The sequence below is a fragment of the Chanodichthys erythropterus genome, chromosome 10, assembly GCF_024489055.1.
Source record: "Chanodichthys erythropterus isolate Z2021 chromosome 10, ASM2448905v1, whole genome shotgun sequence".
NCBI classification, from domain to species: domain Eukaryota; kingdom Metazoa; phylum Chordata; class Actinopteri; order Cypriniformes; family Xenocyprididae; genus Chanodichthys; species Chanodichthys erythropterus.
Window position 1 is genome coordinate 4,338,922 of NC_090230.1, and position 25,408 is coordinate 4,364,329.

The following is a 25,408-nucleotide window of genomic DNA, read 5'->3' on the forward strand; positions in this document are numbered from 1 at the left end:
AGCCGCAGGGTTTAATTTGGATTTGTCTATGGAAGTTTTTTCGACTCTTATTGTTCAAGTTCCCAATCACTGCTATTATTTGACTGACAGACGGCAGCGGTTGCAGTTAAGAATCATAATTTGCGTTCGACTGAAGAAAAAAAGTCATCTACATATTGGATGCCCTGGGGGTAAGCAGATAAACATCAAATTTTCATTTTTGGGTGAACTATCCCTTTAAGAACTGAAATAGGCAAACTTTCTTGAGCAGTGGCCTCTGAACAAAACATTCCAGATTCATCAGAGCAATTCCCCTCATCTAAGAAGTGAACATGCTTTTTAGCCCCATCGCTGTTAAGCATTTTGGGAGACTTTTGAGCATTTAGCTTAGCCTTGAGATCTGCAATGGTCTCTTTGTGTTTTTTACACTTTTCAGTCAGGTCTAACTGCTCAGCTAATAAACTATCTAGCTAACTAACTATTCTGAAGAATTTAGTGCACTAATCAGTCTGCTTATATGATCCTTGTTTTTTTCCATTGTATGGAAAAGAGAAGCATGGACATTATTTTACATTTCTCATTTTGTGTTCCACAAAGGAAAGAATTTCAAACAGTTTTGGAACCAATCAGAGACTATCTTCTGTGTATTAAAGTCATGATGAACCTTTGGCGTAATTTTGTCTTTAAAAAGTGGAGATGCTTTTTCTTTGTGTTGAAAATCTTCCTGTGGTGGGGACAAAATCGACTTCAGCAAAAAGTGGTGTCCGCCCTACGTGGTGATCTAATTTTTTAGTTATTCATCATCATGTTTACATTTGTTTGGTCAACTGGCCCCAATTCCCTAAAATGACTATTTCTTGTCATGGATGTTCCGGCAATGAAACGATGGTCTCCGGAAATAAAAATGGTTGGTAATTGTAGTCAAAGATGAGGTTAGGTGTACATGAATGGTTTGATGTTTGAGGTTCATGGGTCAGATGTATGAATCATCATGCTGACGTTCTTCGGTGGATGGAGCAACTGTGGAGACAGACAGCGTATAGTTTGCATTACCTTTGGAGGTGCTGTGAGGTCATGACCTGTGTCATCCACTGCATTTCATGTTGCTGCATTTAGAATGGAGTTGTGTGACTGCACAGAGAGCATATAAATGCTTGAGACGCTCCTTCTTCTGTTAGAAGAGAGTCGGTCAGAATAGACATCTGTCTCAAATCAAATCCTGCTACTCGACACAATGGTTAGAGATCGGATCTTCCTTCTAACCGTTACCTGCTCTGTCTTAATGTTACTAGTTAGTTGCGATGATTTTCTAGAGATCCGCTCGCCAGAAGATAACATGAAGGCTCAGGAAGAGAAAGAACTGGTAAGACATCTTTTCTTAGTCAGGAAATCATTCCTAAATGACAGCATTAACAGTTAAATTATTAAGGTAAAAAAAAATATTTTACAGATTGAAGCTCTTCAAGAAGTTCTTGAAAAACTGAGAAACAAACAGATTCCTACTGCAGAGAAGAAGTTTGGTTGGGTTCCATCGGTAAGGCTGTTCATTGGTAACAATTTACAGTGTTCAAATGTTTTAATGTTCAAAACATTTTACACATAATTATGTGCAATAACAATGTGTAATGGGGTCGGGACCTTTAAAACTTTATTAATTATAACTTGATTATTTACACAATGACATGAAAATAAAATAGGATGGGAATTAAGAGCTAAAGTTTTTTCTCAGGGAAGAGTTTAGCTTACAAGAGTTTGTTTTGTTTGACATTTGTTTGATGTTTGATATTTTTCAACATCTTTTGAATTTTTTTGTTGTCATACCAATTTCTTGAATTTTTATCAAACTTTCTTTTCTTTATCAAGTTTAAAAGGAGGACAAACAAAAACATCAAGAATTCATCAAAACCATTTCTAGTCCTGTTGTTTAACTATTAAGGAACTTGCTTTTCTTAGCTGAAGGAACTGTCGACTAAAGCCGCGGTCACACTAGACTTATTTCTACAGACACTGCAACGATTGTGATATGGCGTCAAACACTGCGGCATCTTTTTTATAAACATAAAATAAACATGATTAAATCCAGAAAGTAAAAATATACAATCTACTCCAATACAATCAATTCAGCCAAAAGGTTGTGTTGTGACATCTTTTTTCTATTAAGTGCATGTCTTCAAGTGATATGAATTCGCAGAGTTCACCAAACTTGAGGTGTGTTCGACTTGAAGTGGCGCTGCACAGACCAATCGGTCTATGACATCAAAGTACCGCAAGAGCGATTAGATAGCAGACGGCTACGCATTCTTTCAAATCGTATCGCAGTACTTCGATGTCATAGACCGATCGGTCTGCGTAACCAGAGATGGTTTAATTGTTGGGAGAGACAAGGGTCCATGGCTCTACCACTGGAAAAAGCACGATGGCTAACTTGGATCATATGTGCCTTTTTAACCAATCACATTACAGCCTTGACGTCTTTAAATACCTTAGAAACTGATGAGAAGATGTAGAAAGCTATATTGTGAACATATGAAGATCCTAAAAATATTCCCAATTTGTTTGAAACATTTTGTTTAGAGATAGGACAAAAAGAGAAAATACTATGATTATATTTCTAAATAAATTGCTTAATAAAGAGATTGTTAAAGCTGTATTATTCAGTACACACAAATGTATACAATGTATTGTATAAACTGTAAAGTTTGAGAAAACCAATAAACAAATGATGTGATAGTGTGATGCAGGTGAGCAGTGTGCGGTCCGGAAAGGCTCTCGCTTCGGGAAGTTGTGCAGCTGTCCAGGAGGAACAACCTGCAGTTTCTCAATCCTCAAGTGTTTGTGAAAACATGTCTCATTCTGTCATAATCCAGCGGTTTATTGTGCCCATGTTATTTGTCCAGCAGTTGTAACATGTTTTATTAAACAGACACATAAAATAAATGCATGCATTTTTGTATAAATCTCTATTTTCAAAGTCTTTATTTTCAACTTTATTTAAAGTCTGATTACTCTTAGAGCATTTAAAACATTAAATGTCGTACTATTGTTTCATATTTTATTTTTACTGTATAAAAGCTTGCAATTTCATGGCCACAAGGTGGCGCAAGGACGTATTCGAGCAATTATATTCAGTAAAGAATATGAAACCTAAATGAATCATAAGCTGGTTTCATATCAGAGCTATATGGAATATATTTTAAATTGGTAAGCAGGACTAGTGAAATGTTTAAGGTTAGGATTCAAAGGGTGAGAAGTCAAAGAGCTCTTGGACATACCATGATTAGTATGTGTTTCATCAGATGCAAACTCCTCCTCCTCCAAATAAATAAATAAATAAAATAAATAATAAAAGTTAAATACTAAATAGGACATTAATCATTATTGATGAATTAGTTTATTCAAATAATTTTGATAAATAGTAGACTGAAGATATGCCTGGTTGACATGTCATTGTCCTGCAGTGTGGCAAGCTATACTTCATCTAAAGCAATTTATACATATTAAGAATGCACTTTGTATCTCATATTAACTGAGAGTCTATTTAAAATATGTGTACTTTTAAAGCAAATATCTGCCACACTGCAGCAAACTACCAAAAGGTCATTAAAAGCAATTTTAGCAAGAAATTGTGATCAGCCACACTAATTTTTGTGTTTTTTAACCTTTAACTTCATTTTTAATGCCAATTTTCAGTCTCTCTTTTTAATTCAATGCCACAAGAACAAGAGTTACTACATGAAAGTCATCATGAAATGGAACATATCTTTTCATCCCTGTTGCGACATAATCCGAGTGAAACGACTTGTCGAACAAGAACAAATGTAGGGCGGGGCTTGATTTTGTCCATGGGAAATCAAATGGATGATTAAATGGTTGTGGTTTGCTATTGGTGGATCTCATGTGAGTGACAGGTTGCCCCGCCCTAATCATCAGAAAAGAGAAGAGATGTCGCTGCAAGAGGGAGGGGAAGTTATTTTGATTAAAGAATATGAGGCACATAAAACAAATACGGATTTGCACAGATAAATAATTTATAATAAAAGAACCAACTTAAAATTATTTCTAAAATAAGAAATTTGGTTGCAAAGAGCCCACTTCCTATATGGCATTTTCCTAATAAAATAGATAATTGCATGTATTGTTTCAGCTTCATTTTGAAGATGTCATTCTGAAAACAACAAAGCACAACAAATGCACAAATGTCCATCATACAGCCCAGTTTTCTGTTAATATGGTTCAAAATACTAATTTGCAATCTCTTTAGCAACTGATTGGACACTAATGACGTCAACCACTATTCCCCGCCCCTTACTTGTTGTGGGTGTTTCCCTGAGCGCATCGCTTGTAGTACAGTTGGGTAGTCCAATTCATTAGAGAGGATCGGTTCGTTTGAACGAATCGTTTCAATGAACCGGTTCTTTCGAGTCCACATTTTTACCTTAAGTCAATGCGCAGCATTTTGCGTTTAATATTTGACTATAACCATCTTTTCCGATTAAGTTATATACAGGGTGTTGTATTAGTTGTATTCAAAATGTGTACCAGATTTATTTGCTCTAACTGAGTCCATCATTTGCCGTATCAATTTTTCCCACATCTTTGAAAAAAGAAATCATCTTTGTGTACAGTTTTGTTTGTTGCTCCAGTTGTCCTCTCACAGCAAGTTCCGTAATAGATCGGGAGAGAATCGATTCGACTGAATCATTAAGAGAACCGATTCAAATGAACAATTCGTTTACGAATCAGACATCACGAATTTTTATAAACTTTGCAACATGGCGGCAGACCACATCGGCGAGTTGGCAAGCATGGAAAACTCCAACCGAAGCGCCCGTCCTGGTTTCTGCAGCGATAAACACTCTTTGCTCGTCATTGTTGGACAGCCCGGTCCGGCTGGATTTGTGGATTTACTAGTGTCAGAGATAGAAAGAGGTAAATATTTGTCTTACTGTGGGATGGTGACTGAATGAGAGCCAGCGCGCGCTTCCCTCGCCCATCACTTTTAGTCTAACGTTACGTCATGAAGACTAAATAAGACTAAATTCTGTTGAAAGCATTCTAACAAAATTAATCACTGTAACGTCTTCAGAAAAGACGTCAGTCTTTTTTTGTCGTAGTTGTTAGAACGATATTATTATGATTATTATTATTATTATTATTATTATTATTATTATTATTATTTATACAAATGTTGCAATATAACGAGAAATAACAAAATTTGTAGTTTCGTCAAATTTCTGCTGTTAGTTTAAACGTATTATAACTTTAAAATGTACCTCGGTGTTAAGGACTTGCTCACATAAAAGGCAGGGTGATATAGAATTTTCATTGAAAGTCTCTTGAAAGCTGTCATATGGCATGAATGTAACCATATACTAACTCCAGAGAGTTCCTTTTGTTCATATGACCTTGACCTCCTTTCATTTTGTCAGCTGAGTAGGAACTTAAAAGAGATGAATGCCCACAGAGGGCTCATATACATATTACTGTTGAATTGGGGCTCTCAGCTTTCAACAATGCTAAGAATCCACAGTAAACAAAAATATGTTCTAAGAACGTTTTGCTAAAATTCTATTTAGTTGAATGTTCTCTGAGCATTCAAACTGTCCAGTTTTTCTTGGTTAGTCAAACGTTAAGAGAACACTCAATCGTATCATTCCATTCTCTGAACATTCAGAAACCAGAAGTATCTTTAAAAAAAAAAACTAAGCTGGGTAGGACCTAAATCAATGTGAGGACCTTCTTCAAAGTTTTCCTCTGCTCTTTACAGAAGATACTCTCACTCTCAGAAAACACTCTCAGAAAAAAATGTGCTTAGGGTATTAGTACCTTAGAGTAGCAATGCTTAAGGTACTACTTAAGATAAGGTACTTAAGGTACTACTATGAACCATTTAGGGGTAAATAAGGTACAAAGATGTTCTTTTAAGGGTACTGCCCTCGTAGTGACAAGCTGTTTTTACCCCTAAAGATACAAATTTTCAAAAAAAAATTCAACAACAGACTAAATAACAGCTTGTCCAAGTATATATTTTTTTCTTATTTTTCAGTTTTCAGTTTTTTCTCAAGATTCTTGGCCGCTTCATTCCAAAGCACAAAAAAAGACTCAGCCAGCTCTGCAGAACATAAATAATGCAACTCATTTACTTCAGCATGGCTAACCCAACGTGACTTCCCTGTCTGCTTGAAATCTCTCCGGGCCTGCAATCCTCAAATCTGAAGGCACACTGTTATGAAAGATAAGCGCGTTCGTGTAGCAGCAGATATGTGCCAATGGCTTGTTTTCTCTTTTGAAAGTCCTTGAAAAGGCGAAGCAATTCTTTTGTCGATGGACAGCACAGATATATATATAGTGAGTCTTGTGTATGCAGACTCTCCTTCCTCATTGTGCTCATTTGCACAGCTCAAAGTTCATCTTTAATATGAGGTACATCTGCTGCATTGAAAGAAAAACTGCTTAAACTGGCCTAAGCTGTTTTGCTGATCTCCCACTGTTGGCTTTTTAAGGGGTTTTAGCACTTTTTGGTTGGTCAGACTGTTAGATATGATCGTGTGTGCATATAAGGTTTTTTTTTTTTTTTTAAACTTATCTTTGATTTTCTGTCTCTTTATCTGTGACTATACACAAGGGCCGTGTGACTGATACACACACATCCTCTTTCTGGCTGTTGCCAGCATTTCCTTCTCTTCCTGGTCAGACGGTGCAGCTTCCACCACAGTAATCTGACAGGAATAAGATTTGTTCTGTTTTAAATGCTGTCAGCACCTTCAAAGAGAAACTGTTTGAAATTCTTAAGTTGAAAATTCTAATGTTTTCTGCTACACTTTTTATTAACACAATTAGCTCCTAGAACTAAAAGACATAAGTCTGCAAAGATAAGTGTGCTTGAGACAAAATGATGCAAAAATTTTTTTTTTTGAGAAGCATGCTACCAACATGCTAGCGACCACATTAATACATATTATACAATGCACCACGCAAAAAACAAAACAAAAAAAACACTCAGAGCAACTTAGTAACTGCATGCAACACATAGCAACCAGTATTGGGGAAGCTACTTAGACACAAGCTACTTTGTAATTTGAAGTTGTTAAAGGATTAGTTCACTTTAGCTTTACTTGCCCTCAAGCCATCCTAGGTATATATGACTTTATTCTTTCTGGTGAACATAATCGCTGAAATATCCTAGCTTTAGCTTTATAATGGCAGTGATCGGGATCAATGAGTACGAGCTGAAGAAGTGCTTCCATCCACATCCATCCATCATAAATATGTGCTCCACACGGCTCCGGGGGGTTAATGAAGGCCTTCTGAAGCGAAGTGATGCATTTGTGAAAAAAAAAAAAAAAAAATCCATATTTAAACAAGTTATGAAGTAAAATATGTAGCTTCCGCCAGACCACCTTCTGTATTGAAGTTATGAAGAAAGTGTAAACTGGCATCGTGTCAGTTACAATTTTTCTGTAAGTTGAATAGGAAAGGTGTAGGACGTAGTGTAAGCTTTGAACTGCAAGAGTTTTACACTTTCTGCGTACGTTGAATACGGAAGGCGGCTCATGCGAAAGCAACATATTTCACTTCATAACTTGTTAAATATGGATTATTTTATTTATTTATATTATTTATATATAACCCTCGGGTTTTGAATGGCCGTGCAATTAAAATTATATTTCACGTCGGGTGGTCATGATTACCTGAATGGATAAGTTAACAGCTGTCAGTGTCATGGATGTATTGCGGTGCGAATTCTGACTGAACATATATAGTTTGGAAAATAAAGGTAATTTGCATTTGATATTTTATCTACAGTTAACAGTTTTAGAATTCAAAAGAGCTAGGGAGAGAGATCGCGCGCGCGCACGCGCGTGAGAGAGAGTAGCTACAGTGAAGCTTTTGACTTATAGAAAAACAACACGGCAACCTCTTTTAAATAAACTGGGCAAAGGTTGAAATTCAGCTGCTGAATGTATGTGTGTGCGCGCAATTTCTTTCTAAAAAAATAGATAACGTTAGGCATATAAAGTTCCCACCTCAATAATAAATTTGCACATTTTTAGTGCGAGTGCATACAAGCACGTCTTCTTCATAATACAACATTAAAGCTACCTTTAGTGAGCAAAAGTACTGCCCTCGCCGTGTGGTGGCTTGGAATTCCAATGGGAATCAGATATGCGTGTTTAGACATAGGTTGCATGTCCAGAGATCGTATAAGTATCGGATTGAAAACCACATTTGGAAGTGGCTTAGATCGGATGCAGAAAAATCTCCCGGATCTCGTGCGGATTTTTGTTTACACGTGTGCAACTAATTCCGATCTGAATCAAAGATCAGATTTTTTGTGCCAGTGTAAACACAGTCTTTAAGACCGAATCCTTGCAAAGACAGGCATTTTGACACATAAATACTTGCAAAGACAGGCATTTTGACACACAAACGTGTATTTAACTGTTCAAGTCTAATAATGGGACAAAAAGAACTCAATTCAGTACTCGCATACTCTATGAGCAGCGGCTTCATGTACGTGCGTCTTTCAGACAGTACACGCATATAACGTAATGAGATCTCTTTTGCTGCTTATCGTACTTCAATGGTTTAAAATCACTTGTTTTACACAGCAATGCTTAAAAAAAAAAACGTGCAGATGATAAGCTTCCATGATGTGATCTTGTATCTTACTAAACCTGAGCTGGTATTTGGCAGTATGTGAGGAGAAACATGAAGTCACTGCAGTAGTAGGGTTCTTCCTAAATGAGTCAGTGCTGGAAAGAGGTCATCTTATTTTGGCTCAGGGAAGGAAAAAAAAAAAGAAGCTTTTTCCAGTTTTATTTTGAATTGTGTATAACCTTCTCTGGCTCTTTGTCTTTGGTTTATTTCTGTCTAAAGAACAAATTCTCAAACAAAGTTTGACTTTAACCTCATTTTATAACTCTAGTTATATGTCCAAAGAAGAAAGCTGCTTGCTTATGTTTTAACAAAACCCACAAAATCTGTGGTTGACCTAATTTTTTTACCACAGACATACAAAAAAAAATCTCACCAGGAAGTTTATAAATGCAGTTTCTGTCATTGTCTCTTGTCCCATGGACCACAGGATGATGTTTGTTGGTGAAAGTGTACAATGCCAGTATCAGTAGACAGTGAATGGGGTCCATGAATAATTGACCTTTTGCTTGTGTTGACTGAAGTCTGACTGGGCTGGTTTTATCTTTGCATAGGTATTCGTTCGTGGGACATCAACCTGACTGCCTGCAACATAGATGAACAGCTCAAACTGTTTATTTCAAGGCACTCTGCATTCTTCTCTGAGAACCTCAAAGGTAAGAATTAAACAATATTTTGTGGGATGGAAAAGAATATGAGATGGGAAGAAATTATATTCCAATTATTTTGTTCTAAAAAATAATTGCATACCTCAGCACACTGTCCACAAGGCTATCAGGAACTGTAGGCCTCAACCAGTTTGATAAATATTAGAACCTCATTGGCTGTCAATCCATTTGGGTGCAAAACTTTTCAAAACATTCTTTGCTTGTGAATGCAAATGAAAACGACATTTTTGGAAGCAAATACAAAGTTTCTTAGGGCAACGTAAACATTTTTGTGAGTGAACATGGTTTCACTGGAAAATTATTTATCAGGGGAACACAAAAGTTCAGCAAGTGAACACAAAGTTTCTCTGGGAAATGCAAACATTTTTGTAAACGAAAATTTCACAAATTTCTCAGGTGAACACAAGGTTTGCCAGAAAGTATAATGTATAAAAATAATATTCAATATATTTTATAGAAAATATTAGGGCTGCACGATTAATCGCATGCTATTCTCACGCGCATTTCGTCAGTAAAGCCGGTTCCCTGATTACCGCTAAATCGCCATCACCTGCTTTCAAATGAAGCGGCATTTAATAGACAGAGCCGTAGATCACTGAAAAGCCACGCAATATCGCGTTCATATCGCAGATGAATCGCCTGCGATAATGAACGCGATATTGCGTGGCTTGTCTGTGAACTACGGCTCTGTCTATTAAAAGGCGCTCCGTTTAAAAACAGGTGATGGCGATTTAGCGGTAATCATGGAACCGGCTTTACTGACGAAATGCGCGTGAGAATAGCATGCGATTAATCGTGCAGCCCTAGAAAATATATTGAATATATATTTATAATTTTTTTTTTTCATCATCAGTAGTTCTACACTCTTGCTGGTTGCTGTAAACAAAAGTCAATGAGTAAATAGTTTGTAAAAAATGAGAACTTCACAGAAGATTTTACATGTGCAGATTATAAGTTGGCCTGAAACCTTTTATCATGAATCAGCGAAAATTAGAAAAACAACTGCATAAACTGTGGAAAAGTGCCTTCCAGTCAGTTTGAAGACTGGAGTGGGGCTGTAAAGACCAACAGCTGATAGAACAGCTGAAATTCTCCAGGCCTAAGTCATCTTTAACACTTTGTTCAAGCCGTGCTGCTAAAGAGAATCCTTATAACCCTGCTTATAACCCTGCCTGTATATTCTTCTTTGGCCCTGACTCATTTATCTCGAGGCATCAGTGATGCTTTGCTCTGATGCCGAGTGTGAGTGATCGTTGGTTGGGGTGATTGGTTTTTCTGCTTTGACTTTAACAATGGAGACACCAATGAAATCTGACTTCCAATTCTTTCTCATGGATGGATATTCTGTAAAAATCCATTAGATTTTCAGCCCTGTCTTGATATTCAGGTCCTGTCATGGCAATTTAATTATCTTGTTAGTGAAATGTGGTTGACACACAGATGAAACAGTCAAGCCAGTTTGCATTGCTCTTGTCACCTGCATGTGAAGTTTGACAGCTTTGCTGAACTAGGTCAGGATGGACAATGTTTTTCTTTTAAGCATGGTCATACAATGAGAATTAAATCAGCAATGTCATAAATTGGAGCAATAAGCAATTGGCTGTGAGCCATTAACTACTGATTGTTGTTAAAAATTCAGTCCTCACTGGCTACACTGACGGGGGAAAAAAAGAAAACTGTGTAAACAATTTTCACTCAGATATTGCTAGTAAATTTCACAAATAATTAAAAAGAATTGGCAAGTTGATTTTTAAACCTGAGATTTTGAAGTAGAAAGACTGCAATAGTGTTTTCTTGTAAAACATACTCCAATGATCTTTGTTTTATTTACAACTTAGAAAAATTATCTTATTCTGTGTAGTGTCTTGGTTGAGGTTACAGCACTTTGTTTTCTTTGTGCCATTTTGATTAAGACATTCCTCATAATATCACTTCAGATGTATCTTATTTGGATTTGGCTGCGCGGTATGACGGTTTATACTGTGTAATAGAGGAAATGCTTGTCAACTGGTGGTTTTACTTTACTTTTTAACTACAATAGATGGCATGTATTTACACGGCTATCAATGGGCAGGACTGCTTTACATTATTCACAGCCTGAATTGAAGGTGATGGGATAAAGACCCAAATAAAGGCAAGGTAACGCATCTTTCTATGAAACTCTTCTTGCAGGCTGCTAATACAGTACAAGTGTAGCCTGATTACTTAAAATTTATAACCATATATGAGTTACTTTTTCAAGTAGGTAACACAAGTAACTTTTTCCCATGTAACTGACAGCTCTCCTGTCCCCATGTTGAGAAAAATTGTTAGTAAGTGCAGAGTCATTGTGTGCAAACATGTTTATTGTAGTTCTAGACTAAATGTGAGCATTTACTCATCTCACTTATGCAAAAACAGTTCAGTATTCCTCAAAATGAATAAAAACAATGAAAAGCAAACTCAGAATATTATACAAACCTGCATTAATTAAATGTTAAATAACACAATTGCTTTTACAGTTTTTCTCAGTCACTTTGGCACATTTCTCGAATCATCCTTAAAATTGGCAAAACAGTATGTTAATTTCTCGAAACAATTCGTACAAACAGCACAACAGTTTGGATTACCTGCAAAAGCTCTAACTTGCTCAAAATCCTTGGTTCATCTCTCAAAAGCAAGTATTTATGTCAATGAAACATATCAATGCCATCAGAATGACAAGTCCTTGTGTCATTGTTCTCGAACAAGATAGTCAAAATACTTAGTCATGTTGTCAATATAATGAATATTTCAGACGTAAACTGGCTGTGGTTTTTATGACAGTGATTGAAACTGCACAAAACTGCACTTTTTCTGTATGGCATATCAATTTTAACTGTACAAATGGACACATTACTGTATATGGGAGACTGATTGACTGATTCACAGTTTTTTATTTACTGTTGGTCTTTCAACAAATTACTGTAAAATGTCCTTGTGATAAATGAAAAAGACAAGACTATATATACATACACTGTATATATGTATTCATGTGTATGTGTGTGATATCTGTATAAAGTTCATTTAGCCTACTATACTACTGTAAGTGTAAAGCAAGTGTAATATGATACTGTAAGTGTAAAATGTCACAAATAAATACAAGCAAATATTCTAATAAAATAATCAGTGCTTTTCAGGTTTTTCAGCTTTTGTAACAGTTACAAAAGCTATTCAGTCAAGAGCAGTGAGTGATTTCTTTGTCATTTGTTGCTTAACATTAAAAACAGGCAGCAGGAATAGTTTTTTTTCCCTTTAAGATATGCACGATCCAGTACATATACCGTTACACTTGCATTGTCTTTCTCAACTAATATACGTTCACTTAAGACTATTAAGACCGACTATTATTATTATTCTTATTATTATTAACTTTTATTTAACCAGGTGGGACTGACGGTACGGTTCGTTTTTTTTTTTTTTTGAGAACTGTTGCATCCCAAATACCTGTTATGTCTACGAAATGCTTGAATGATTGAGGAAAAGGTTTTTTCCCAAACGTTCAGCTGCGCCTTTAGACCCGCATAAGCCATTGTAAGGTCATTGCAATGATTGAGAACATAGTTCACAATAGTGGCCCTTAATTCACCAGAAACGTGCCTGCGCCCTTTGCCTTATCTACCTCTTCCTCTGTTTTGCCTCCCTACCCTTCTACCTCACATCCTTGCTCCTCTTCTTCTTCCCAGCTGTTGACCCTATTTGTTTCCATGTTGTTCTTCCATTATCAGAAATTGTAACTCTTGTGTTGTGCTCTGTCTATATGCTTTCCAGTTGAAGATTCATGACAAGCATCTTTTAGCTGCTTTAGGGAACTGGTTGTGTCATTGGTTGATCTAATGCTTTACATTCTCCTGAATACATTAGTGAAAAACAGGAATCATCTGCAAAATTAAACAATTCAGGACATTTTTACAAAAGTCTAATAGAAATGTATAGATAATACACTTGACATTTAATGACTTATGCGATGAACTAATGACTAGATGTTTTGAGAGGTAAGACTATTCAACAGAACCATATAATACATTTTGAGCAACATGACATTAGCAATTGATAATGTAGGAAATAGCAGACAATTGTGCATAATCATTTGCCTGAATGTACTAAAGCATTTGCAATTTGTTCAAAAGAATGAGAAACTGCTTTTATGATGTACACAATTGACTAGATGATGTGGAGGTTGAACAAGTAGTTTTGAGAATTTCCTTTCTGATCTGAGAAATGTGCCAAAGCGACTGAGAAAAACTGTAATATACTTTATTTAATCTCACTTTATTAAAGGGTTAGTTCACCCAAAAATGAAATTTCAGTCATTAAGTACTAATCCTCATGTCATTCCAAACCCATATGACATTCGTTCATAATTGGAACACAAATTAAGATATTTGATGAAATCCAAGTGTTTTTTTTTTTTCCAGAAATTCAGAAAGGTAGTAAAGACATCATTAAAATGGTCCATGTGACTAACCTTAATGTGAAGCAACGAGAATACTTTATGTGCACAAAAACAAATAATGACTTTATTCAACAACTTCTTCACTTCCCTGTCAGTCTTTTCTCAGACTTTTGAGAGAGCGAGAATAAAAGCATATGTGAATTAGCCTACCTGAGTCTGCGTCTCTCACGTCAGCAGCGTCTCTACTAATAGTGAAACTATAAGTTTATCTACCACAAGAACCGCACAGTTTACCTCGCTGGTGAGAAATGTCATGTAGCTTTTAAGTTGCTAAACTATTTCAGAGCAGCACTGACAAAACATTTCTATGCGAGTGTGTGTCCATACTATACAGTACTTGTGCTGTTTACATTTGAAAGAGATTGCTAGAGAGTATGCACTTTCAGGACACAATAAAACGTATTTTGTGGCAAAAAAACATGACAATTTGTCTTTTTAATTCTGTTGTTAACTATATTTATTTGCTTGGTCGGTGTGGGTTTTGTTCCTTTTGTGGCTGTAGGACCTATTGAGATAACTGAAATTATTTGGCGAAGTGATATGGAACTGCAGTGCGGTCAAGACCTGCTAGAACTAATTTAGCAGTGCGTTTCCCTGAAAATAATTGCACACCTTAGAACGTTGGTCAACCAATCAGATTCGAGCATTCAACAGCCCCGTAGTATAAAGCAAACTTAAAATAGTTCAAACTCAGTTACTCTGGCAACTTATGCTGGGAAACTGCCATTTTATTTGACTTAACGACTGGACCATCAGTCCACAAATGAAAGGAAATCTACTTTAATAATAAATGTAATAAATTATAACATATAAAAGAGTAACATATGTAAAATTACATGTTTATTTGATGTGAGTTTTGTAATGTATTAATTAAATGTATATAAATGGGGAGCTCAACCCATATGTGTCAGACTTTATTAATAATGGCGTGTCCTTTCATTGATGTGGGGGTGGATGAGGGAGCTATTATCATACGCAGGGCATTTCAAAGGGAACGTAACTTTAGGGACAGGTCAGACCTGTTGGCTTTTCCTGACGTCAACCTGCATGAGCCGTATAGATTCTCCAGAAAAGGGATTGCATATATTTGTAGATTGCTGAGCCCACACATTGCAAATAGCACACGCCGCAATAAAGGGCTCACAGTCCCGCAGACTGTTTGCTTTGCATTCACATTGCACTAGTGGAACATTTTTGTACACAGTTGGAGTATGCTGCTCTGTATGGATTATACACCTGTCTTTAAAAAAAAAAAAAAAAAACTACTTGGTGTACTTGGTTCATTACCTCCCCTGGCCACAGAGTGATTTGTACTATTAAACAGGGCTTTTATGGAATCGCTGGTAATCGCTGTATAGAAAGTGAAAATATTTGTTGACTGTTAATGTTAGACATGGCAATTGGAAGCCAAACACTTAACATTTGGGAAAGCTATAAAAGTTATCAGTGCTCTGGACTGCACCCACGTGCAGATAAAGCATCCGTCTGGTCCGCATGAAGCAGACTTTGTTAATAGGAAATCATTACATCATTACAATCATTAAATGTAAACAATCTAGAGACCCTACTGATCGGGAAGTATATCGACAACTCAGGAACCACTGCAAAACACAAACTCGGAATGCAAGATCTAACTATTATAAGGATGCCTTTAGTCAAAATTGGAATAATCCTAAACAGTTGTGGAAACATCTAGATCACCTCCTTAATAAATCAAATAATGACTCTATTAATAGCGTTATTGCAAATGATCATGTTATTTCTGATCCTCTTATAATCGCTCAGGCATTTAATGCACATTTCTCTCAAATTAGTAGTTCACTATATTCTGATTTAGTTTCTTCTAGTTCATCAAATCAAACTGATGGATCTTTTTCATTTTCTAGAATTCAGCCATCTGAAGTATTTCAAGCCATCTCTGAATTAAAAAATGGTAGTGTTGGACCTGATGGGTTGGAAGCCAAATTTCTTAAACTTGGACCCAGTATACATCCACTTTCTGATTTATATAATATGTCTTTAGATTTGAGTTCTATTCCAATTGTTTGGAAAACAGCAAGAGTAACTCCAATATTTAAGGGAGGTGACAATACAGATTTATGTAATTACTGTCCAATTTCTATTATTTGTACAGTTACCAAAATATTTGAAAAGATTATTTATCAACAATTATATAAATATCTTAATCAATCAAACATATTATCTCCTTATCAATCAGGTTTTTGTTCTGGGTATTCTACTATAACTGCTTTACTTAAATTCACTAATGATGTATTCTCCTCCTGTGACAAGAACCAATGTACAGGTGCTATATTTCTTGACCTCTCCAAGGCTTTTGACTTGGTAGATCACTACTTGCTCCTGGAGAAGCTTAAATCCATAGGTTTTAATAGAAATGCTCTCTTATGGTTTAATGCTTATCTCCATAACATACGTCAGTTTGTTCAATTTAAAGATGCACAGTCTGATGAATGTATTATGGAAAAAGGTGTGCCACAGGGTTCTATCCTTGGCCCCCTTCTTTTTTCTATTTTTGTTAATGATCTCCCGCAAGTATGTAATAATTTTCAAGTACATTTTGATGTAGATGATACTGTTGTCTATTTTTCAAGTTCCAACTCATTTCTTCTTCAGAACAAATTACAGACAGATCTTAAATCAGTTCAAAATTGGCTTAAAAGTAACTTCTTAAAACTCAATATGAAAAAATCATTATGTATGCTCTTTGGTACTCATCATTCTCTTAAATCTGCTGAACTTAACCTCTATTTTGATAATGGTACTCCAGTGACAAAAGAGACCTCTGTTAAATATCTGGGAATTTGGCTTGATTCAGAATTAAATTTCAAACCACATATTGATTACATAATAAAACGAACATACTCTTGTTTAATGCCTCTATACAGGTCATCAAATTGTTTTACATTTAGAGTACGAATAAAGATAATTACCCAATTAATTTTACCAATTATTGATTATGCAGATATAGTTGATCAAAACACGTACAATGTATATCTTAAACCATTAGATGTTCTATTTAATAATCTTTGTAGGTTCATTTTAAAGTGTCCATATAGAACTCATCATTGCCAATTATATAATCAGCTTAACTGGTTGCTGCCTGATAAAAGACGACAGTATCACTGGTTTCAATTTATTTTTAGATGCATCTATTTGAATTTACCACTATATCTGAAAAGTTTTTTTGTACAATATACTCCAACTTATTTTCTTCGACATTCTCAATGTCTGACATTTACTGTCCCTGTTATGTGCAAAGTAGTCGGTCGGAGGTCCTTTTGTTATAATGCTCCTTCAGACTGGAATAATCTGCCTCCATCTGTGAGATCTACTTTAGGCTCCTTTAGAACTTCTTTGTTAAACTATTCGAAAACTGATTGTAAATGCTTTTAATTGTAATGGTTCCTTGAAATATCTTGTTCTTGAAAACTGATTCAGTTTTTGTAATTGTTATGGTTCCTGAAACAACTGTCTTTGTAAACATTTGTATACCCTGCAGATTCTGAAATGGTCCTGGGAGGGTAGGGGGGATTTTTGAGCAGATTTGTCTTGTAATGTAATGTTCTGTTTGTTTTGTATTGTATTGAGTGCACTGTATCTGTTGTATGTTCTTGGTCCCCCTTGAAAACAAGATGCTGCATCTCAAGGGGCTTTCCTTGAATAAAATTTTCATAAATTACACAACATCAAATGTACAGGTACAATCCCACTGAGAGGACGTTGTAGTCCAATACAAAAGCTGGGCACCAGTGTTTTGTTCATTACAAATAAATGTAGTTACAATCCTCATTTTATATCTTTTTATATCTATGTAATTCCAGCGTAGTGACCTATATTTTTAATTATTTAGACGATCTGTGAAACAGATTGCATTATCACAAATGTTGAGGCTACATGGCCTGGCTCAGTGCACGACTCCAGAATCTTTCGGGCTTCTTCTCTTTCCCACTAACTTGCATGAGGTATGTTACTCACTTAACATATGGCAAAAGCTACAGTTTTAAAATACCAATTTCTATTTTAAATAAATAAACAAACGAACAAAAAACAATACTCTATCCAGGTGAATTCTCAGGAGTTTTGCTGGGAGACAAGGGATATGCATGCCTGCCTTATCTCTTGATTCCCTAGCAGGAGCCCCACATTGAGTCACGGCACAAATGCAACATTGCTCATGAATGCACAAGAGCTTGTATAGAGATGGCATTTGGCCTCCTCACTTCAAGGTTTCAGTGCCTGAAGCACATCAGAGTGACTCCACAAAGGGCATGTGACATTATATTTGCATGTGTTGTGGTACATAACACTGCCTATCTGAGGAGAGAGAGGCAACCAAGGATGGTTGTAGAGGAAGACTGGGGCATTGAGGCAGTTTTTGAGGACAATGAATTGGGCAGGGTTAAAAGAGATATTTATTCCAATAATTATTATGGTTAATACAGTCGAAACAATGTTAAGCACAAGTCACATTTCGTTTTTTATTCAGGTTGAAGCTGCCTGTTTCTTAATACTCCCAGACTGAGAAGGCTCTAGAAGGGTGTCAGCATCCTGCAGCCCATAATAATTGGATAATTAAACACTATTTGCACCTCACCACACAAGTAAACTCTCATATTCACAGGGTTTAGCGCAATGTCTGGTAGATCCAGCAAGCACACAGAATTTGGCATCACTTTAAAATCAAAAAATGTTGTTAGGATTTTGGTTAGGAATGCAAGAATTAAAAAAGAAAGAAATAACTTTTTATGTAGTCACTCCTTATACTAAGTGGATTCAGAAGCTGTTAAACACTGCTAACGAGGTGGACACAGGTAAGGTTATGGACCGGTTTGGTGGTATGCGGCAGCTCTTAAAGTGACAGCAACCACTAATGCCGTCTGTCATTGAAGATAATGAAAGAACAAAGGTAACAGAAAATTACTCACTGCTCTTGACTAAAGAACTTCTGTAGCTTTAATAATGATTATCTATATGTAATTTAGGCTATAAATTATGCAGTGTAGACTGTTTGTTAACTTTATTCAATTTCTGTGTTTTTCTGTTAGACAGGTAGGAAAGGCACAGGTAAATATGACAATTATTATGGGTTTATGTGAGGATAAGTTCACTTAAATTAAAAGTTGTTATATTTTTGAAGCCAAATAAATGTAAAAAAAAATTGAAATCTTTCAATTACACTGAAATGTTGAATGGCTATAATTCATGTTTAAAATTGGGGGCAAAATCAATTTCACTGAGACATCAGTAGCAGTAGTAGTATCAGTGATACTGGCCTTCATTCATAAAAAGATGCCATTAAACAAGTATTTAAAATATACTGTCTTCTTGTTGCTTCTTTGTTGTTTTAATTTGGAGATTAACTGTGAAATTATTACATTATAAAATGTAGTAAAAACATATAAAATCTTGCTTTTAAATAGCGATTAATCACAGAAAAAAAATATTTAAGTTTTTTTTTTTTAATCGATTGACAGCACTAGTATTTACACAATAAGTGCATTGTATCAAATGAATAATTTACAGTTAGTTAGTATAAAGTAGCTAAAGACACCTAACATAAAGTGGGACCACACATTTTTATTTATCAAGCACATTTATTTTTGTAGAAATGTGTTACATGTAAACAGGAAATTCAGTTGCTTGTTAATTTTTACATATTCTATACAGTATGTCTTCCCCTAACACCACACATTCTTACATATCATTCCATTGCTCTTCCACAACAAGCAACTGTGTATTTTCAGTTTATATGTAACACATTTCTACAAAAAAAAAAAAAAAAAGCTGTTGCTGATGTTCCTCCATGTTAAAAAATGGTAGTGATTGTACTGTGAAAACTCCATATAGCAAACTGTATGCTTCCAAACTTGATTGGTAAAATTGTTATTCCTATTTCATTATAATGGCAGGCTATTTGCCAATTCAGCAGACATTATAAATATTCCATGTCACAGGCATTTATGGAATATACATGCATGTCTGACAGATTTTGATACCCGAATGGATCATTTTGCATGTGGAGGCTTACACGATGAAAGGATGTTTAGAAGTTGACAGTTTCACTGAGAATCAACTTTTCTCACAATGTTTCGATCAAAAAGTCATATGCATGTAGATGTTGTGCAAATTGTAGAAAATTGTACTTTTTTGCACACAAATATTGGCTCATTTTGGATTTCATGGGAGCTACACATTCCAAAAGTTGGAACAGGTAGCAATAAAAGGCCGGAAAAGTTAAATGTACATATAAGGAACAGCTGGAGGACCAACTTATTAGGTCAATTGGCAACATGATTGGGTATAAAAAGAGCCTCTCAGAGTGGCAGTGTCTCTCAGAAGTCAAGATGGGCAGAGGATCACCAATTTCCCCAATGCTGCGGCAAAAAATAGTGGAGCAATATCAGAAAGGATTTTCTCAGAGAAAAATTGCAAAGAGTTTGAAGTTATCATCATCTACAGTGCATAATATCATCCAAAGATTCAGAGAATCTGGACCAATCTCTGTGCGTAAGGGTCAAGGCCGGAAAACCATACTGGATGCCCGTGATCTTCGAGCCCTTAGACGGCACTGCATCACATACAGGAATGCCACTGTAATGGAATCATAACATGGGCTCAGGAATACTTCAAGAAAACATTGTCGGTGAACACAATCCACTGTGCCATTCGCCGTTTCCGGCTAAAACTCTATAGGTCAGAAGAGAAGCTATATCTAAACATGATCCAGAAGCGCAGGCATTTTCTCTGGGCCAAGGCTCATTTAAAATGGACTGTGGCAAAGTGTAAAACTGTTCTGTGGTCAGACGAATCAAAATTTGAAGTCATCCGGACAAGGACAACAAAGTTGTTATCAGTGCTCCGTTCAGAAGCCTGCATCTCTGATGGTATGGGGTTGCATGAGTGCATGTGACATGGGCAGCTTACACATCTGGAAAGGCACCATCAATGCTGAAAGGTATATCCAAGTTCTAGAACAACATATGCTCCCATCTAGACGTCGTGTCTTTCAGGGAAGACCTTGCATTTTCCAACAGGACACTGCCAGACCACATACTGCATCAATTACAACATCATGGCTGCGTAGAAGAAGGATCAGGGTACTGAAATGGACAGCCTGCAGTCCAGATCTTTCACCCATAGAAAACATTTGGCACATCATAAAGAGGTAAAAATGTAAAACAACTAAACCGCTGTATTTTTCATGCAAGGCCAGTAGTTGGCGATGTCACTTTGTAAAGAAACACTACATGCCTGTAGACTGCACGTAATACACATGCACTAGGCTTGCTGCGATAGTTGTGTTACCGTTGTTCAGCCACAACACTGGTTACGCCACATGCTCACCATGGCACCGCCCCCACAGTCTTTTTTTATTTTTATTATTTTTTTTTGTAATAAAAAAAATCATTCCTTTCAGTTAGAAAACACACTACAATTAAAAGCTGAATGCATCTGATCAATGCAGCGTGAGCCAAACGAGAGTCACAGCACAGACCAGAAGCAGAAGTCAGATTTGATTTATGTTGGATATCATAACAGTATCGTTTTCAAAAATTTGCACTTTGAAACCCATTTTCGAAAGATCCTGTCATGGATGCTATACCGCATGTAAAAGAGTCTCCTTGATCTGAACTTCCCCTCTGGCTCAAACTGTTCTTTTTGTGAACGTCCCCTCATAGAGGAATCCGCTCAAAGGACCCGTCTATATCTGTAAATGTCTGTGCCGAGAACAACACAGCCTTTCACTGCAGTACAAATGGACTGAAACATTTTTCTTTGTGTTGTTTAAGAATGAATAATTTGTTAGTGCTTTTTAGATCACAGGGAGCTCAAGCTTTAAGTGTTTTGATTTGCCTTGTACAATGAAGGCACTGTGTTGAAGTGTTAGGGAGCAGCAGGGTTGGGAATGATAGGGGGAAAAGTTCAACACTGTACCTATCCTGTGCCTGTCATTACCACTGTATCCTATCTGTAAATGTTTTTATTTAGGCTCACATCCTGCTGAATGTGTTGGGTATATACTGTCCCAGGCACACATGCTGACTAATCCTGACTAATCATTGAGCAGCTGTTCAGGAATGTCAGTCTATCTCTGTCAAGCTGTTTTCTCCTTCCTGTGACTGGAAACTGATTTATATCCACAGTGCTGTCTGTATGGTTTTGTAAGGTATAATCAAACACTTTTGAATTATAACACTTTTTTTCTATTGGATCCCATTAGTGAGTCTTTTTGTCCCTCATGAGATCCAGCTTCCCGTTTGACAGATATTTGGGCTCTGTATACATTTTGGCAGTAGTGACTTTTTTCCTCTAACCAAAGAGACTGAACCCTGCTTCTGGAGATCTGCCTCAGTCTAGAGAAAAGATTCATCTCTGTTCCAACACACCTGCCTTTTATTAGCCGCTGTTGAGTAGAGGTAACACTTCACAATAAGATTCCATTTTTTAACATTAGTTAACATGAACTAACAATACCTAAAAATACTTCTAAAGCATTATTAATCTTAGTAAATTTTAACATTAACACTATTAAGATCAAATGTTGTGTCTTGTTAATATTATTTAATGGATCTGGGAAGGCGTTCCACAAGATTTCTGAGTGTTTGCATTGTCCAAAATGTAATTAAGGCCTAACCCCTAAAAAAAAACAGCCAGTTGTCACAGTGCAGTCAGGCAGGTAACGTTCTCCTGGCATCCACCAAATCCAGACTCGCCCATCAGACTGCCAAACAGAGCAGATGAGTGATGATTCATCACTCCACAGAACATGTCCACTGATCCAGAGTCCACTGCTTATCTTATGATACTGCTTATCTATCTGGTACTTTAATGGTATTCTCATAGCTTCTTTTTGTTTTAATTTTATTAAAAATATGTTAGAATACTTTTGTCTATATAGTGTATATACATCCCCATTAGTAACTTCTAGTGTAGCTAACTACTTGTTTTTATAGTTTGACTGTAGTTTAACTCTTGTTTTTTTTTTTTTTTTTTTCAGAACATGTGGTCCCACCAGTATGTTCTGAAATCCAGCACCAGATAGATCAGATTAAACTCCTTACCCCTATTTATAAAATGACAGACAACAGGGCCAGCTGGGTGCATGTTTTTATGTGAGCCCCAATACTTTTGATAATGTCCCATATGCAACCTGAATAGTACTGAATAGTTTTTTCCATATGCTATTATATTTCTGTCATCACCCACATATATTTTTCCTTAAAAGCTTGTGTCGTAGTTTCAGATGTGACGTCTGTGCTGCAGTTGTTTGTGATTGCAGGGGATGGGCTGCCACAGCCATAATTGCTGTTAGATAAGATCAAAGGGATGGTCAAGGCAGTAGAGGAAAGCTTAGATGGAGTTTTATTATTGTGATAAACAACAACAGTACTGATACAATTTTCTGCAGATATTATTTTCATGCTATTGATTTCTTGCTGAGATATGTATTTGCTTTAGCACTATGCACCAAAATTCAAACATTGAATAAGCCGAGAAGGATTCAAGAACAAGTTTTTTTAAGAATTTTTTATTTTTATTTTAACATTGAAGCTTTTAATCAGTGTAGTATGTTAAATTTAGTATGTTAACTAATACAGGTGCTGGTCATATAATTAGAATATCATCAAAAAGTTGATATATTTCACTAATTTCATTCAAAAAGTGAAACTTGTATATTATATTCATTCATTACACACAGACTGATATATTCAAATGTTTATTTCTTTTAATTTTGATGATTATAACTGACAAGTAAGGAAAATCCCAAATTCAGTATCTCAAAATTTCTTAATATATTGTATTACCTAAGACCAACACAAAGAAAGGATTTTTAGGAATATTGGCCAACTGAAAAGTATGAGCATGTACAGCACTCATTACTTAGTTGGGGCTCCTTTTGCCTGAATTACTGAAGCAATGCGGCGTGGCATGGAGTCGATCAGTCTGTGGCACTGCTCAGGTGTTATGAGGGCCTTCAGCTTTTCTGCATTGTTGGGTCTGGCATATCGCATCTTCCTCTTCACAGTACCCCATAGATTTTCTACGGGGTTAAGGTCAGGCGAGTTTGCTGGCCAATTAAGAACAGGGATACCATGGTCCTTAAACCAGGTACTGGTAGCTTTGGCGCTGTGTGCAGGTGCCAAGTCCTGTTGGAAAATGAAATTTGCATCTCCATAAAGTTGGTCAGCAGCAGGAATCATGAAGTGCTCTAAAACTTACTGGTATCTAAAACTCCTGGCTGCGTTGACCTTGGACCTCAGAAAACAGTGGACCAACACATCCTCTCTTCCTCCAGACTCTGGGACCCTGATTTCCAAAAGAAATGCAAAATTTACTTTCATCAGAGAACATAACTTTGGACCACTCAGCAGCAGTCCAGTCCTTTTTGCCTTTAGCCCAGGCGAGACGCTTCTGATGTTGTTCAAGAGTGGATTGACACAAGGAAAGCGACAGCTGAAACCCATGTCTTGTATACGTCTGTGCGTAGTGGTTCTTGAAGCACTGACTCCAGCTGCAGTCCACTCTTTGTGAATCTCCCCCACATTTTTGAATGGGTTTTGTTTCACAATCCTCTCCAGGGTGCGGTTATCCCTATTGCTTGAACACTTTTTTTCTACCACATCTTTTCCTTCCCTTCGCCTCTCTATTAATGTGCTTGGACACAGAGCTCTGTGAACAGCCAGCCTCTTTTGCAATGACCTTTTGTGTCTTGCCCTCCTTATGCAAGGTGTCAATGGTAGTCTTTTGGACAACTGTCAAGTCAGCAGTCTTCCCCATGATTGTGTAGCCTACAGAACTAGACTGAGAGGCCATTTAAAGGCCTTTGCAGGTGTTTTGAGTTAATTAGCTGATTAGAGTGTGGCACCAGGTGTCTTCAATGTTGAACCTTTTCACAATATTTTATTCTAATTTTCTGAGATACTGATTTGGGATTTTCCTTAGTTGTCAGTTATAATCAAAATTAAAAGAAATAAACATTTGAAATATATAAGTCTGTGTGTAATGAATGAATATAATATACAAGTAAAAAATCAACTTTTTGATGATATTCTAATTATACGACCAGCACCATTTTTTAAAAATACAGTTTGAAATCGCTGGTGACTGTGACATTACAAACTACCTTGTAAGCAATCACGTCAGTGTGCCAGCGGGCTTTAGCTTATCATTAACCATGCGCGCTCTGATGCAGGAAAGTCTCAAGAAGCCAGGTTATCTCTGTGTGTCTTTCTGTTGATGTAAAAAAATAAAAAAAATCTGGTGTCTGGTGTATATTATGATGTTATGATGAACTTATATGCCTTCTCCACTGACGTTCTAAGGATACTGATTTTTAGAAGATAGCTGTCTGACTCGTGAATATGAACATGGTTTGTGTAGCATTATCAAACAGCTGCTAATAATGTGTTGCTAATGTAGTCAAGCAAAAAGCTAATCATATAAATTACCGTTATGTGTCAGACGCTGTAAAGAGTGATACCACTGTGCAGCGTTTTTGCAGTAATGTTCAATAGGTTTACATTTTATTTAATGTCATTTTAAAATATCATGTGATGGTGCCATCAAATAAAAAGTAATACAATATTTTACACTGACTATGTAGACA

At 36.3% G+C, this 25,408-nt stretch overlaps 2 protein-coding genes across 3 annotated transcripts in view; both read left to right on the forward strand.

Annotated features, from left to right (window-relative positions):
* The first annotated feature begins 1,213 nt into the window (after nt 1-1,213).
* On the forward strand, nt 1,214-2,818 carry cart1 (cocaine- and amphetamine-regulated transcript 1). Its single transcript, XM_067398510.1, has 3 exons — nt 1,214-1,342; nt 1,430-1,513; nt 2,711-2,818. Exons 1-3 carry the CDS (start codon nt 1,214-1,216, stop codon nt 2,816-2,818), a joined length of 321 nt encoding a protein of 106 aa, XP_067254611.1.
* Nucleotides 2,819-4,734: 1,916 nt separating this feature from the next.
* The window catches only part of map1sa (microtubule-associated protein 1Sa), a 29,054-nt gene continuing 8,380 nt past the window's right edge, over nt 4,735-25,408 (forward strand). For both annotated transcript variants that reach the window (XM_067395853.1, XM_067395854.1), the window contains exons 1-2: nt 4,735-4,908; nt 9,192-9,293. In XM_067395853.1, the coding sequence (XP_067251954.1) occupies nt 4,752-4,908; nt 9,192-9,293 (259 nt within the window). In that variant the 5' untranslated portion in view covers nt 4,735-4,751. The remainder of the gene's footprint in view (nt 4,909-9,191; nt 9,294-25,408) is intronic.

What these genes read in the sequence shown, in the direction of transcription:
- cart1 (XM_067398510.1), top strand. Translation starts at nt 1,214, where the DNA reads ATGGTTAGAGATCGGATCTTCCTTCTAACCGTTACCTGCTCTGTCTTA. An exon ending in CTCAGGAAGAGAAAGAACTG is followed by an intron (nt 1,343 to 1,429) that starts GTAAGACATCTT and finishes AATATTTTACAG; the next exon opens with ATTGAAGCTCTTCAAGAAGT. An exon ending in AGTTTGGTTGGGTTCCATCG is followed by an intron (nt 1,514 to 2,710) that starts GTAAGGCTGTTC and finishes ATGATGTGATAG; the next exon opens with TGTGATGCAGGTGAGCAGTG.